General features: G+C 49.5%; 1 protein-coding gene across 1 annotated transcript; it reads right to left on the bottom strand.

Moving 5' to 3' along the window:
• Positions 1–213: 213 nt before the first annotated feature.
• Positions 214–12,863, bottom strand: GET4 (guided entry of tail-anchored proteins factor 4). The gene is made up of 9 exons (XM_061549000.1): positions 12,667–12,863; positions 8,717–8,795; positions 7,371–7,452; positions 6,428–6,577; positions 5,529–5,667; positions 4,898–5,038; positions 4,695–4,770; positions 3,602–3,674; positions 214–2,789 (listed from the first exon to the last, which is right to left on the bottom strand). Exons 1-9 carry the CDS (start codon positions 12,840–12,842, stop codon positions 2,707–2,709), a joined length of 999 nt encoding a protein of 332 aa, XP_061404984.1. The 5' UTR covers positions 12,843–12,863; the 3' UTR covers positions 214–2,706.
• Between the last annotated feature and the right edge of the window lie 3,940 nt (positions 12,864–16,803).

Genomic DNA, 16,803 nt, shown 5'->3' with positions numbered 1-16,803 from the left:
CCCGACAAGGAGCATACACCTAGCTGGGCCCAGATAAAAAGTTTAGGATGCAAATTTGTTGTGCAGATTAATGCGAAGATTTGACTTCAAGTGACAAGCGTGGCGATGCGCAATGCCGTCACGTAATTTTTTTTTTCCTCAAAACAGAAACTCGCTTGAGCATCAAACAACAGCAAACAAACCACTCTCTCAAAGCATGCGGGGACTCGCATAAACATGAAAAGGGTTTTTAATTTTCTTTTTAATGTCATTACCACAGACTCTTCATATTTTAATCCTTACCGAGTCTTTATCTCAGTCGCACCACACACATTACAGAAAGGAGCCGTGCCATTTGCGGCAAGTGCAGGTTCTAACACACATGGACGAACACGTGGCCCATTACGATTATTAGGAATTTGCAAACGTGAACAGGCTGGCTGTTTTTTTTTTTTACCAAACACCACTGGATCTAACAAACTCTTCGTAACCATCGATTAAATCTCGGTTTTGAAATGGTGAGTTATCGAAGAGCGGTAGCCGACGTGGGCCCAAATTAAGACAGCCGGCTGTAACGAAGGGATGGAGCGGTGTCGTGGCGATGTACGCACTGCACTCCGAATCCAGCGGCTAAAATCGTTTGATTCCCGGTCTTGGGCCTTTTCCCTTCGCCAACCTGCAGTGGACAACATGAAGTATGGTAAAAACCACCCCCACGACTGATAGGCATCCATTCTAAGGCAGTGCGCACTTAACAAAGTTGGCGATTTTAAATAAATATTGGGAAACCAATGCCATCCATTTGTCGTTACATTTTCGATAGTTTTTTCCGACTTTTCGCCGTTACAATTGCCTAGTAATCGTAAGTTTATCACGCCGTTCCTTTCGTCAAACCTGCATCGATTCCCTCGTCAAACACGCCCCCTAAATTTCCGAGGAAAACGAATTGGAGAAAGTAATTAATAAAAATGCTCTTGCAAACTATGAGCTACACAGGCATTCTAAAACACTCTGGCAATATCCATCACTTAGGGACATGCTGATAAAAGTATGCAGGACCCCTATCTCAGCCCCACCAGATAGATGTCACCATTCACAGCATTCAAAATTCGAGTTGTCATGATCCAGGGTCGAAATTTGAAGAACACAATTTCTTGGTTTTTTTTTAGTTTGTGCCTTCGTGGTGTGTGTAGAATCTTTTAGAAGCTGCAGAATTTTCCAAGAACAAATCGCATAGAACACACGCGAATCGTAGATGATCGACGCTTTACGCGCACCATCCAAACGGCTTAACGCCGATTCTCATCTTTACATTACGACTACAAGAGCGGCAAGTGCTGCTGGTGGCAAAAGTGTTTCTCAGCTCCCGTCGGTGGGCCAGGGTTCGTAAATTTTACACGTTTCCCCGTTTCCCAGCCCTCGCTTAGCAAGCGACGCTCATTTAGCATCGAGTGCTGCTGTTACACCTATGGGAATTGGAGCCTGCAAGAGAGAGGGCCTGCCATGAATGAGGACTGGATCTCTCGTCAACCAGCAAAACTTTCATCCTCACAGTTTTGATCAGAGAAAATAAACACCACCCACTTTCTCACTGCACCCATCCCCACCACCTCAAAAAAATATATATAACAGCAATGCTATTTTTAACAGAGAACTTTGGCGAGACAAAATGAGAGGGGGTTTCTCCTCGCTAAACAAGCGCGCACCAAGCCATCGTGCGGAGGAATAGGCAATTGTGAGGGGCCCTAACAGGGCTGCGTCAAATCGAAAGTGCGCTCTGTCGCCGACAAGGGAGACGTCGCTCCGTTTAAAATGGGTGGCGAAATGGTGGGATGTCTGGAGGCGATAATGACAGGCATCTCGTGGTAGGTGGTAGTGATGCGGATGGAGGTGGCTGACCGAGGTGCGAGTGATGGGTTTCTGGTGGAGGTCGTAGTGTCGCTGGTGGAGGAAGTGGGGGGGGGGGTGATACAGCATAACATTTCAGTGGAGGCAGTCGCCGCTCCACCAACACCGTCACGGTCCTCCGCTGTGTCCGACGCACAGAGACCCAAGCCGAGTGCAACATCCCTCAATGCAGCTACGCTCTCCTCTTCTCTCCTCCATTTTATTTCACCGCCGTTTCTCCCCCTTTGCCGTGAAATGACATCGCCAAAAAAAAAAGCCCATGTGCCACATTGCCCAGCGTCCGGCAGCAGCAGGGGATGGCGACAAATTTCACCTCAAATAAAATAGCAGGATGCGTGGGCCACCATCGGCAAGCAAACGGTAACGAACGTGCGGGCAAGCGCCATCCACGGAACTTCGCCCACGATGGTGCCGTTTCCAGCAGCGAGCAGGACTGGTGCTGCGGAGGAGGAGGAGAAAGAGGAGAGGGAGGCCGCTGTAGCACGCTTCCTCCTCCCAGGCAGGCCGCGACGTCTGTGACAATGCAGCGTCTCTTATCTCGTTTTGAGGTTCGCCCATCGCTCTCCTCGCCCCCCAGCCGCCACCGCGTTCGTCCTGGGTCGTACGCGTCGCCTTTCTCATCATCGCCCCGTCGCTGGTGTGCCACCGCCGTGCGTCGCCACGTTCCGCTTTATTTGGTTTAGTTTTTCATCTGCGTTGCGCCGTTGCCGCCACGTTGCTCCCCCCTCACTCCCCCGCCGCCACCGCCATCACCTCGGTTCGTGCCGCCTCCGTGGCTGGATTCGCGGCCCACGTGTCGTGGCTGCCGGGGCCCCCCCATCAGTCGAGCTCGATGGAGAGGCCGTCCGGCTCGGCCTCCGTACCCTCCTCGTCGCTGCCCATGAGGCTGCTGAGCAGGTTTCCTGCGTGCAACGGTGTGGGAAGACGGTCGCGTTATTCCAAGCGACTGGACGATGGCAGCGGCTTCCCAGTGACAGTCCAGGGGAATTGCTCCACTTGCACAATATAGATCCAACTCATTCTAAACTAAAATAAACTTTTTTTTATTTTACCCGGCAAGGCCCACCGAGCTATAGAGCTCTTGTTTAGAAGCGACCTGGGCCACAAATGATAGCTCAATGAGGCGGCTTGCCATGTGGAAATTTATAGCAATCAAATATTCTAAACGTATATTTCTAAATGTGGATGAAAAAAACCGGAGGAACCAGAGAAAACTGCACGCGACCATGGGAAGACCACACAAACTCCAAATATACAGGTGTCAGGGTCGGGATCAAACCCATGCCCTCTCGTATACCAGGCGAGCTAGTTAACATCACTACCACGGCGCCAAACAGTGATCTTATTCTTAGGTTTTTTCGGTAAAGTCATGTAGGTAAAAAATTAAAATTAATAAAAGTAAAAAAAAATCACGACTTTTCGGAGGCAACACAAGCTTCCATCTTCAAGCTTGTGTTGCCTCCGAAACGTCGTGATTTTTATTTTATTTTACTTTTATTATTTTTTACCTACGTGACTTTACCGAAAAAACCTAAGAATATGAATCCTTGCAGTCACGAAAGCTTAAAATCTAGAGCCAAACAGTGATTTGGAGAAAAACCACACAACACATATGGGACACACACACACGATACACATTCGACCGCAAAGTTATTTTCTGCCCCATTCAACGCCGCTGTGGAGGGCACGCGGGTGACGACGGTGCCGAGCTCACCGATCATTCCTCCGTAGGATGACGTCTGCTTGGGCGGCACTCCGAAGAACAGCTGCCCGATCCTGTCCAGGTACTGCGGTGCGAGACGAGGGGCAGGAGTCAAGGGCACGCTGCGCAAAACCAGGTGCAGGGCAATCATCGCCGCGCAACGACTGCCACACAATTTTCTACTAAATGTACGTAGGTATGTTGAACTTCTTTCGCACCGTACGTAGCCAACCGTGCGAGTCGGCGCGTGTGCCTCCCGCGCCCGTCAACGACGTTCGGGAGAGGTTTATTTCGGGAGCTGTGCTTTTTTTTATTGTTTACGCCTACGACCAAAACGGCCGGAATGCACCCGATCTTGTCAGATCTCAGACTCTAAATAAGGAGGATTTGAGCCTGATTAATACTTCTATGGGAAACCACCATGACTAATGGTAGCAGTAGATGGCTGCGGTGCTATAGTGTGGGCAGCAGAGGGCAGTGTGGTATAATCTGTTGCCGAACGTGGATGTGTGGCAATGCGCTGACCAGCATGGTGATGCTTGGTAAAACAAATCCCACAACATGCACAGTGTGGGGAGGCCCTCATCCAGCAGTGGATTGATAATGGGGCAGCACACGTACAAGAAACAACCTGTAAAAATCTGATTTCTGTAGTGGGCGTCTGAGAAGGCTGAGAACCAATCGTCTGAGAACCAATCAAATCAGACAGCCGTCACATGACTACCGAAGGTTGTGGCCTTTGCACACATCTCTTCAGTTTTAAACAAAATTTTGTCTTCATTGGTCAAACACAACCGCGTCATTGTGTGTGATGGGGTTTTTTATGCAGACACCGGATAAAGAGCTGAGACCATCAAATCAATCAAACTTGAGAACTCGGATGGATGAATCCTTTTTTTGATCCCGGGATCTCAGCAGTGGCAGCTTGGTGCTCTGACCCCTGACCCAACCCAGCCACCACATGGAACAAATTTTAATCAACGAATCGCTGCATTCCGAGCGCCGACATCCCGACGGCTAACAACGGTGCAGATCGCCGAGACGACGCGTCGCAGCCGTTTTCACCGTCGAGCGAACCTGGCCCCAGACGGGAAAGTAGCCTCACCTCCAAGTAGACGGGATCTCTCTTGATGGACATCTGGTAGACTTCACAGAGCACCGTGAACACGGTCAGCTTTCCCCTGCTCGCGCACAGCGCGCACATTTGCGATTAGCGAGTCGGCGCGTCACGAGGATGCGTGAATGTGCGAGGCGCGGGGGTTTCACGACGCGACGGCCACGGGACAACCCCTGGCGCGCCACACTCACCCCTCGATGGCGAGCAGCAGGAACCAGATGAAGTTGAGGAGCGGCAGGGAGAAGGGCGGCCCTCCGTCGATGAGGGGGTGCTTCTGCGTGTACGTCACGAACACGATCGTGGCCGTGCTCTTGTCCTTCAAGCACAGGAACCTGCGGGGCGACACGACATCGCACGCGGCGTATCGGTTTCCTCATTCCTTTAGAACTGCTTGTGTTTTAGTTTTGTGTCCTTCCCCCGCACCTCCGATTAGTGCGGCTGGCTGCGTACGGTGCGAAAGAAGTTTAACGTACATACGTACGTGTGCGCAAGTGCTCGACTTTGAGTGAGTGGAAGCGAGCGAGCAAATTATTGAGTGTATGGATAAGTGAGCGAGCGATTCAGTGAGTGAGTTTTTTTATTAAGTGAATAAACGGGTGACTGAAAAAGTTAAGTTACTCCGCGAGTGACTGAGTGAACAAAATATTGCGTAAAAGAATGAACGAGTAGATGAGAGTGTTTTGAGTAAACGAGCGAGTGGCCGAGCTTGCAAACGTACGCGTGAGCAAGTAAACCTACGAGTAAATTCGAGTGAACGAGTAAGTGTGCAAGAAAATCAACAAGCAAGTGAGTGAGCGACTGAGTAAGCGAGCGACGACTCACTGTAGCACGGCCTGCGCCACAAAGAGGTCGGCCTCGCCGGGGAAGGATTGCGTCGTCGCGTGCTCCACCAGCATGAGCGCACAGCTCTCCCCGTCCGACGCGTGCAGGAAGTGGTAGCGCGACTCGCCGTAGTTCTGCTCTGCACACGGCGTTCGTCGCACACCAACGACGCTTCGAGTGTTAACACGACCACCCGCGTCACTGCCACTTGAACCAGGTACCCCCGCTCACACACATCACTACCACCTCGATCACCACCCACAATCACTATCACCTCAAATGGCCAACCCGATCACGCACATCACTACCAGCTCAACCAGCCACCGCAATCACCACCCACGTTACTGCCACTTCAACCAGGATGTGAAACCTTCCAAAGCTGCTAGTTACCCAGTGAACCCTTTGGGATTATATTGATCGTACGCAATGAGCTCTGAGCTGTCACCGCTGCCTCACTCACCAGCCTCCCCCCCAACTCCACAACTCTATCTCACAACCTCGGAACTCACCACCATCACCACACCTCACCACCTCATCGAGATCAGCGCCGTCCCAACTCACCACCCCATCAACTCACCCATATTTCACTCACTCCCTCCCTCCCCAATCGCTACCCTCTCAACGCACGCACCACGCTCCCCACTCATCACTTCTTCCCCCACACCACAACCTCCTCACTCACCACCTCCTCAACCAACTAATTTACAATTCACAACCTCCACAATCGCCACCTTCCCCCGCACCTCCGATTAGCACGGTTGGCTACGTACGGTGCGAAAGAAGCTCCAACATACATACGTACACCATTTCCCCCCGCCTTGGCCAAACCACAACCTCCGCACTCATCACCGCCTCCCTCACCACACGCCCTGGCTCGCCCGCCGACCCTCGCTGCTCACCTTTCCACAGGGTGAGCGCCAGTAGGCGGTGGAGCTCGGGGTGCCCGCGCCGCGCTGTGCCGTCGCGTGACCACTTGACCGCGCGCGCCGCGAAGTTGGTCCGCTCGGGGGAGTTGGGGTCCATGAGCGAGAAGAGGCGCGACAGCCGCTCTGACAGTGCAGCGCCAAGACACCGTCAACAACAACTAAGCGTGTAATCGTCACCGTAGTTATCCAGAAAGCAAGATGCGCTCTTTTTTTACACGCTTTCTAAACTCACTCTGTCTGTTTTTGTTGCTGCATCCCCAAATCTTGTAACTCAATTTTAACCCCACTTCCCAATGTGGTATAGACTGCAAACTTGGTATACTTATGGTCATACTGATGACAATACTAAATTCTATCAGAAAAAATAAAAAAAATATTTTATAACAATCTTTTTTATATGTTTCGGCTTGAGTCTAATTGTCCACGCTCAACTGACGTTGGCTGTAAATCACCACGGTCCCTTACATTATGGCAAGCTTCGGGGCCACTTCCTGGAGTCGTGGAGTTCTTCCATTACTAGTAGGGTACATTTCATTAAAGCGTGTTTAAAAAAAACAAAATGTATATCACTTATTTCCCCTCAAAATGTTTCGAAGCAAAAGTTGGCGGTGCACTTTACAATCCGATAGGTGGCCTGAAACATGGTGTCTAGATACTCAAGATACAACTGTCATTGTGATCAGCGTCCAATCTATACGCCTTTCAAACAGTGCACTGTTACGCCTATCTGCCACTCGTCCTACGCTCTCCACTTGGTCTACAAACCCCTCGGCCCACACGCCACGAGGTCTACGTGCCGCTCGACCTTCCTTCCTGCCACTTGGCCTATGTACCATGCAACGTGTATACCACACGCGAGCTGGGCGAAGTGTCATTGAGCCTGGCTGACTGCGGTGGAGCCGGGTGGCGTACGCACCGAGCAGCTCCTCGGTGACCGTAGCGGAGGATTTCTCCAGCGACTCGAGCACCAGCATGGAGAGGTCCGCAGCGCTGTTTTGCTGCGGCGGCGGCAGAGACACGGCAAGAAGCGTCACACACACACAACAGTAGCAGCAGGGGAGTGCCACACGGCGTCACGCGTAGTCTTCTCCTTTCGTACGGCTGATGTAGATGCAGAGCAACAACTTACAATTTCACATTCAGGTGGTCAAGGCCAGATAACCGCATCGGGAGCGGCGGAGTGGTGCATCGCTGCGATGTCGCCTTCGTATTTTTGGACGGGCACTGCGTCGTCATACGTTGTACGGTCTGTTCCGGAGATTTTTATTTATTTTTGTTCCATTTGTTTGCACACGGGAGGGGAGCGTCACAGTCTCACACACAGCCGGCGAGCTTCACACACAGCTGCCGAGTATCACAGCGTCACACAGCAGGCGGGCGTCACGCACAGCAGAGGTCGCAAATGGGTTTTGATTCCTTACCCGCATCCGTACCCGGCCGCACCAGGGTCGCAAATGGGTACCCGTACCCGGCCGGGTACGGGTACCCATAAAACGTACCCGTTCCCTACCCGTACCCGTACCCTACCCGAAATGAGTGACAAACGGTTACTCACCAGTGACTCACGGCCTACCCGTACCCGGCCGCACCAGGGTCGCAAACGGCTACCGGTACCCAGCCGGGTACGGGTAGCCGGGTATCGGGTAGGGTACGGGTATCGGGTACCGGGTACCCGGTTGCGACCTCTGACGCACAGCGTCATGCAGAAGAGAATTGTAGTCAAGTCACGATTCACAATCCCCCTGCGGTTTAATAATTTCAACAATTCAGAGTCTCGATTCAACCCAAGGGTCACACTTCTTTCTTTATCTCGTTTGTGGCATCTTGTTATGTTGTCCCATTTTGCCCGTTTCGTGTGTTTTGGTCTTGTTAAATGTTGACGAATTAGCCCACATTTAAAATGTGTACACAATGTGTATAATCAGTTAAGAGGGTGAGGGAGAGCGGTTTGGCAGAGCTGCTTGGTGCAGCGGTTTGAAGGGGGTGAGAATTTGGTGGAGCGGTTCCAAGGGAGCGATTCGGTGGAGCAGTTTGGTGGAGCCGTTTTGTGGAGTGGTGTAGGGGAGGAGATTATGGGAACCATTTAGGGGAGCGGTTGGTGAAACTGTTTGTGGAAAACGGTTTGGGAGGAGCGGTTTGGTCGTGTCTAACCTCCCACGCACATGTTGACCGCTAACATTTCCAAATGCTCACACATCAAAACCGCGAAACTCCATCGTTATCATCATGACCATCATCGCGAGCTGGGGCAGCGAGCCTCACCTGGTTGTGTTTGAAGAAGAGCAGAGCCCCGGAGAACATGAGCTCCACCACCTCGCTGTGACGATTCTGCGTCGTGTACCTGTGGCATGGGTGGAGGAAAGGTCGGGGGGGGGGGGGCAAAGAAGAGCACAATGGCAAGATGTTAACTCCTTCGCCAGGTATACAGGAGGTCGTGGGTTTGAGCTCAACTCTGACGGCTGTATATTTGAAGTTTGCATGTTCTCCCCGTGGTCGTGTAGATTTTTCTCAGGGTCGTCCGGTTTTTTCCTCCACATTTAGAAAAACATGCGTTTGGAGTTTATTTGACTGCTATCAATTTCCACATTATGAGCCACTACGTTGAGCGATCATTTGCGGCCTGGTCGCTTCTGAAAAAGAGCTATGCAGCACATTATTTATTGTAAAGTAACAATTATTGTAATATGTATTCATGGTTTATGATGAGTAAACTGCAGTTGAACTTTTGAGTCATCTTTACTCATACTGGAAGTACAAAAAATCTGAAACATTTTACGATAAAAATCCAATGCCAAAGTTATAAGGGAAAGTGATATCACTAAATCATATTCTATGGATTATAATACGCTCCAGAAAATAGACGGACCTCCAACTTGTTCCGTTTGTCAATAAAGTTATATAAATCTAGTCAATAAAGTTATATCACTGTATAGATATACTCCGGATTAAGATAAATTCCCAACTTTTCTTTATAATAATTGGGAAAAGCGTGTTTTATAATCCACCGAAACGGTAAGTGTCATATTGTAAAAAATTAACCCGTAAAAACAAAGTTTTTTACTGTAAATCCTTTATATGCGTGGCGGCTAGAGTCCTCTCGTCCTCTGGCTTGAGATGGCTGCCACCTATGGGTCAGATGATTGTCTGCCAGCATTAAGCAATTGGTAATTAAATATTTTAAAAAAATTCCCCAACAGTGTAAAATTTAGGACATTTTTTCACGAAAATTAATTGTCACGCACAACGAGTCTGTGTGGAAAACGTCAGCTCGATTGGATCACGGGAAGTGGGTTAAAAACGACCAAAAGATTTGCACGGTCGTAAGCAAGCAAGCAAGCACGCAAGCAAGCAAGCAAGCGAACTTAATATAAAGGATTTAAAAATTGTATATCGTATACTTCCGTGAACATCATTTCGTGGCAACCCTACTGCCGCACCACGTGCATTACAGACAGACATATAGACAGCGCCAAGGTGGTCTAAGCAGCGATGACACAAGCCATGGACTGCTCAATGTTAGTGTGAGAGTGACCAGCTCAAATTACATCAACAAAACCCCACGTACGGCTTGCCACGCACGCACTCACTCAACACAAACATCAGCCGAACAACGGGTAAACCGCACACACTGGGTCACAGAGTGTGCAAGCGGCCAAGGTGTACGTCATAAATAATTCACGGTAATCACAGTACCTGTTTTGTCAGTGTTAAAGAGGTTGCTGCCTGTATCGAATGCACTGACAAAGAGAATGGAATAGCTGAAACATCGGGAAAGATAGCTGCATGCTTGGAATTACACCGAGAGACAGAAAGCTAGGAAGAGGAGGCCAAGGATCAGGAAAATTAGAGACATCGTATTGGCTGGGCTTGAGCAGGACATGCCGTTAGAAAAGAGATTGACCGACAAATGAGACTGGTGACGGAACGACAGCCAAATGACAGAACGTGCCTAAAAGTATGCTCTCCGCAGAGATGGAGCGAACGAATCAAATCTTGTCGAGAAGCAGTTGATTGTGGCAGTGCAAGAGGGTGGGAATGCCTTCCTCTGACAGTGAATTGATCAAGGCTGATGATGATGGGCAAATAAAGGTCATAAACACGGCCTACATTAGCAGTAGTTACAGCCTAATTCTGGTGAATATGCTCACAAATGTGCAATTGTGCGCGCAGCAGCAGAGGGCGGCAGGGTGACGTGGTGATAGCCACTCGTGCCTCACAGCAAGACGGTGTTCGGGGTTCGATTACCAACTCGGACGCCATCCTGTTAGAAGTTTGTATGTTCTCCCCCATAGCTAAACAAATACATGTCACTGGTACTGCCGAAATTCTGTATCCAAATGATGAAAATGTAACTGTAAGTTACTTAACAAAACTTAAAATAACATCGCCCTCGACTGCAAAAACTTCACAGGACCCTTATGAAACGAGTAAGTGTTTGAGACTCTGCGAGACTTTTTTTGGGTAAATAAGTGTAATAAAAACGATATAACTGAAGAGCCAAGGACCGTGTGCGTGTGTGTCCTATGTTCAGGCTTTTAAACCTTCACATGGCGTTTGCTGCAATCTGATTAACCCTATCCCAGGTCTCCCTTGCATAAAAAACACAGCGGTGGATCGACCAACCCCCCTGTTGAGGTATTTTCACAGTCAATCAAAATGATAAATAACTACTTTGCCATTTGCGCCATTCTTATTGCGCCAAGGCTATCATAAAGGGCGCGACGTTTCACAGACATAGTCTGTTCGTGATATTGCAGCAGGAGGCGGTATTGCTGCGTTTTCCATTTGAGTAACGCACAAGGTACGTTTCTAAAATTGGACCGCCTTGCCGGCATGCGGCTTTTACCGTCCGCTGTGAACTAAACGGCGCGGTTCATGGTTAATATACCTCAAGTATTAATTAGGGCGGCCGCGAGACTCGAACCACGAGCCTCTGCAACAAGCGGAAAACGCATGAACGCTCGTTCCGTCCCCCAAACCTCCACCCCAGTGACTTCGAATTCGCGTGGAGCAATCCAGAACAAAGCAAGCCCAGGGGTAAAGAGCGGCACGATAAGAGCTGTTTATTTATTTAGGTTCTGTCCGACTCTATAGAGAGACGCCGTGCCATGGCAAATAAACGACGTAACAAGTTGAGACGTGCAGCAGTGAGGACTGGGAATATGAATTGCAAATGTTTAAAAAAATCAAACTCCTACTACACGAGGCGATTCGATTAACTAATGATTTAGGGTCGCGACACGAATAAATATATGATAATTTTTCCTTTACCTTCTCGTTTGTAAGCTCCTCTCTCAAATGTGTCGGCTCGTTTGTATTGTCGGTCACGTATGTCTTTGTCTCGTTGACATTACGATTCGAGACCGTCTATTCTGTTAAAGGTTTGTATGTCCGCTTTCGTTTTGATTGCGTGTTTCACACGTCGTTGATAACGTATCCGCGTGTACGGTCTGTCTCGTTTATTCTGTTCCGTTTGCACTGCGGGTCGTCGGATCTACACGTGTGCTGCGTTTGTACTTTTTGATGCACACCGTATCGATTGTACCGTCTCGTGTGTACGAGTACGCCTGGCGCGTCTGTAATATGTGCGAATGAAGGTTTGTTCCATCCCACCGATTTGGTTCGTTTCCATCTCAATTCTAATCTCATCGTCTCGCCTCTGCAGTCTCGGTGCCTAACACCCGCAATCAAAGCCACGCCCGGACAGGTCAAGAGCGGACTTTAACAATCACACCGAAAGAACCAAGAATATGAATCCCTGCAGTCACGAAAGCTTTAAATCAGAATCACACTACACTCAAAACAAAAGCGCTCGCGCGCTCTGCGAGCCAGTTGATACATCTTCTTGGTTCTTTCGGTAAAGTCACGTAGAAGGTTGATAGAAAGTTGATACAATTCACCTATTATAGCACCTAGGGAATGTCCCGTGACCTGCCAAGCGAGCCTGCGACACTTTATTACGTGTCATCAATACGCACGCACCTAGCCTGGCACACGAGCTGTGGCGACGTGCCCGTCAACTTCTTGGCGAACTGCGGCGGTTCTTGCTCGGCAGATGGGTGAGGAAGTGGAATGAACGGGGGCGGATGGGTTCAATCCCTGCGGGCCCAGTGACCGCATCCCCCCGCAGACAATCCAGGCCAACGCAGGCTCCGACTCGGGCCTAGCACCAACCCCCCCGGCGCCGCTGGGTGGGCTGAGGGAGAACTGACCGGTGGAAGAGCGTGCGGTACATCTGGTGCGCCTCGTAGTAGTCTCCGCGCTCCACGCTGGCGCGAAGTTTCCCCTCCACGCGCTGAACGCCGCCCCGAGCCGACGCAGCAGCGGCGGCGGCGGCGGCGGCGCTGCCGGCCGCGTTGCTACCTTCACCCTCCGTCTTCTCCGCCATCGTCCCGAGAATGGACGAGAATCGATTCCGTGTAGTTAACGATTAGCCGTGTGTCGATTCCGTCGTTGGATCAGGGCCGCGGGAATCGAGTTGCGATTTGTAGATGTCGAATCGACGCGCGGATTTCGCCGTTGTGCTAGAGTGGAGGGGGTTCGATTCTGGTTGAGATGTCGATTTAGGGATCTATCGATGTCGAAATTGCATTTGGGCTAACGAGAATCGATTTGGGTAATTTAGTGTCCTTAGCGATACCTCGATTCCTGTGGGAATGTATTGTTAGCGATTCCTCAAGATTGGTGCCATTGGATGAGATCGATTCATAGGAATATTATGGGCCGTGGTCGATTTAACGATTAGACGGGAAGGATCGATTAGTCGAGTTTGTTTAGCGAATGTCAATAAATGGATGTCTTGATTCAATAATGCTTTATTGAATCGATGAATTATAGAAATCCGGAGTTAATTTTCTTACAATTTCGATATTTGATATTTAACGGTTCGCTACTCTAGTTATCGATTCCTCGATATTATCTAGACTTTAATTGATTCGGGAGGCGATCATTTCGGAGCAGTGGCACAGCAACGATTCATGATTCTCTAGTCCTACGAAACTTGCCATTTCAGAATCTGAATATTTAATCTACACCGGATGAATCCGATGACCTACAAAGCGATTTTTCTTCACAGATGTGAATGACTGACCAAGCTAAAACCTGGCATGGCAAATTCGAACAAATATCTTTTGTGTGTGTAGCCAAATGAAGATTCATAATTGATTTTTGGGCCGATAGGGCTTAGAAACCATCAACTCTCCACTGCGCCTGAGAAGTCGGTTCAATCAGAACTCAGTCGATGTGGATATTATTTTGTATTTTTTGAAATAATTCGCCTGAACTGAAGGCGCTTCTAAAAAGCGATAACCAAAAACAAGATAGTGATTAATATGGTAGGGTTCGTGCAATTGGCAAGGGATGATCGTGGTCCCGTTTAGCCAGTTGCCCGGATATTTAAGACGTGAGCACAACAAAAGCAACAAAGATTTTAAAAACCCATAAATATTGCAGCAAAATCGAGTACAGCAGGACCCTTAAGGAATATTGCACAACTAACAAACGGACGTTAACGAAACACACCAGAAAAAGTTAGGTAACAGATGCACGTAAACTCAATTTTAGTCGAACATGTGGACGCCACGGTGGCTAGGAGATGTTCACTACCTCGCCTGGTATACAGGAGGTCGTGGGTTCGATTCAGACCCTGACGCCTGCTGTATATTTGGAGTTTGCGTGTCTCTCATCATCATCACGGTGGCTAGGAGATGTTAACTACCTCGCCTGGTATACAGGAGGTCGTGAGTTCGATCCAGACCCTGACGCCAAGCTGTATGTTTGGAGTTTTCGTGTCTCTTTCTCCCCGTGGCCGCGTGGATTTTTCTCCGGGTCCTCCGGTTTTTCCTTCCACATTTAGAATCAACGTCACCGCGCGTTTAGAGTACTTGACTGCAGTAAATATTCCACTTGATAAGCCGCTTCGTTGGGCTGTCATTTGTGATATAGCCAGGTCGCTTAAGGGCCGTCCATAAATGACGTCACGCACCTAGGGGGTGTGGTCAGACATTTGGGACGATGTGTGAAGAGGGGGGGGGGGGGGTGAGAAATGTGACGTCACATCTAAATGCGCAACTTTAAATAAATATAGACAACACATTCTACTTAATTAAATAGACGTTTTAATAAATGTTTTCTCCTACAACATCAGAGTGCAGCGCCACATTAAATACGCACTACAATGACAAAAGTTGAAAGCGATTTGAAGCATGTTTTATTTTGGGGGGGGGGGGCAGAGCTTTGTGACGTCATATTTGAGGGGGGGTCTGACTTTTTGTGACGCCGTGTGACGAAGGGGAAGGGGGGGGTCAAAAATCGCGTGACGTCATTTATGGACGGTCCCGAACGGGGTCTTAATGCAGTTGCAAAATCGGAACCACAGAGTGCACGGGTGAGCACGGACCAGCAGGTGGCGGACTTAGCTCAGCTCGGAGTCTCTCTCTCTCTCGACTCACTCTCGTCCGTCGGTCTGTGCATCATCTGCGTGGAGCGTGGGCGAAGGGGGGCGAGCGAGGGTGTGGCTGGGAAAACAGTGAGGAGCGAGAGGGGGAAAGAATGAAAGGCATTGGAGTGGGGAGGGGGACCAGCAAAAGTGATTTCCCCCACCTCTCTCTCTCTCTCCCTCATCTCCCCGCCATCTCCCACTTTCCTGCCGCGGGGCAGACAAGGATGCCAGGTTTTGGTTCACTGTATTCAAAGTTAAGCAGTACCACTACACCACCACCCTCCTCCTCCTCCCCAGCTCCCAGACGCAAAACTAAAACATATTTAAATAAATAAGCCTTCCAACCGCACCCCTCCCTCTACTGCAGAGGCAACACGCGGTGCCACGTGGATCACGAGGATGATGGAATTTGGGAATTTCCAAAGCTCCCATCACCCCAACCCACTTATCACCCCCATCACCCTGCACCCAACATATACCCACCACGCTAACCCCACCTATCACTCCCCGCACCACCACTTCCCCACCCATCACCCCAAACAAACCAACCAAACCACCACCAAACCCCACCCCCATCACAAACAACACACATAAATATGACCCACGCTGTCCCAGACCCCCCCTCCTCCCTCGGGGGAATCATAACCACAACTCACGCACTACTACCACCACCACCAAACACCATGGCTCTCAGCAGCCACCCACGCCCACCCTTCTTGGAATTCGGCAGGAAAAGGTGACGCAAGGAAGAGAGACAGACAGGAACACGAGGCGCGACCGGGGAAACTTATTGAGTATTGCTCCGTCCTTGCTGTTGATGGAGGACTTTGGGTGAACGGCCCCCTCCTCTGTGGTTGTAGTCGTCTATCGAGTGATCGCACGGCTATTAAAACCTCGAGCGAAGTCCCCTTGCAGCTAGCTGCTTGCAGTGGCGGTTCGGTCTCGAGAAAATAGCCTCGTTGTGGTCATAAGATCCACACAAGGCTCGCGTTGGGATTGTTTGGGAAACTATATTTTTGGTTTTGTTTATAAAGTTAGACGGAGACCGCGTGGATTAAGAGAAGGCTGAATCTGGGGAATTTCTACGACACTGGCTCAGCACATAATACACCCATCGCACGATCCATCACAACCACCACCATCATCATCATCAAAACCCATCGCTCACACCATCACAAACAACAACCGCCATTCGCCACGAAGTGCCTGAGACGTCACCAGGCTGTGTGCACGTTGAGGCCACGTGAAGTGTCGAAACAACAACCACAACAACAACAACAACCCAATTGCACACTCATCAATACAACCCGACCATCCCCTTCCCGCCTCCAATCCACACCCAACAATCAACGACATCAAAACGCCGGGTGCGTTGGGCATCCCATCGTGCCGCCCTTGCTACTGCCGACTTGCCTCCTCGTAACCAACCCCGGTACGTGACCACGACTTGTTGAAAATACATTCGTACGAATTAGTATCTTGCTATTTGGAGTGGGTATTATTCGGGATAATTCTGCCCGACTCGATCGCGTTGATGTGCGTTGACATCGGCTCGCTGACTCACTCACCCCATACGGCAAATATATTTACCTGCACTTATATTTTAAAGCGTTGTTTTAATTAACAAATAAAAATCTGTTAAAATAGTACTTCCACTGCTCAGTGTTGTACTTTATACGTTTTAATATTGGCGTATTGATCATGCAGATGTCACGGGGTATTTTTTAAACTCACAATACTGTATATTTCTCTCGTTTCAAAAGTTTAATTTGAACTGCGCACCCGTAAACACCGTGCGTGTGTGAGAGCGTTTGTTTAGCCTTTGTTTATCGTGTAAATAAAGGATACATATTGTTCGGTTTAGGATCTGGTTTGTGCCAAGTTGGCTGCCGAGTGTGAATCTAAACAC

This window comes from Lethenteron reissneri, chromosome 10 (assembly GCF_015708825.2).
Source record: "Lethenteron reissneri isolate LAM-NWPU_2019-01 chromosome 10, ASM1570882v1, whole genome shotgun sequence".
Classification (NCBI taxonomy): domain Eukaryota; kingdom Metazoa; phylum Chordata; class Hyperoartia; order Petromyzontiformes; family Petromyzontidae; genus Lethenteron; species Lethenteron reissneri.
This window is presented reverse-complemented; position numbering and strand designations above follow the sequence as displayed.

Excerpts from the sequence above, each read along its gene's own strand:
- GET4 (XM_061549000.1), bottom strand. The coding sequence starts at position 12,842 with ATGGCGGAGAAGACGGAGGGTGAAGGTAGCAACGCGGCCGGCAGCGCC. Across the intron at positions 5,668-6,427 it reads GGCGCTCACCCTGTGGAAAG|AGCAGAACTACGGCGAGTCG; the intron begins GTGAGCAGCGAG and ends CGCCGTGTGCAG. Across the intron at positions 4,771-4,897 it reads CTGCTGCTCGCCATCGAGGG|GGGAAAGCTGACCGTGTTCA; the intron begins GTGAGTGTGGCG and ends GTGCGCGAGCAG.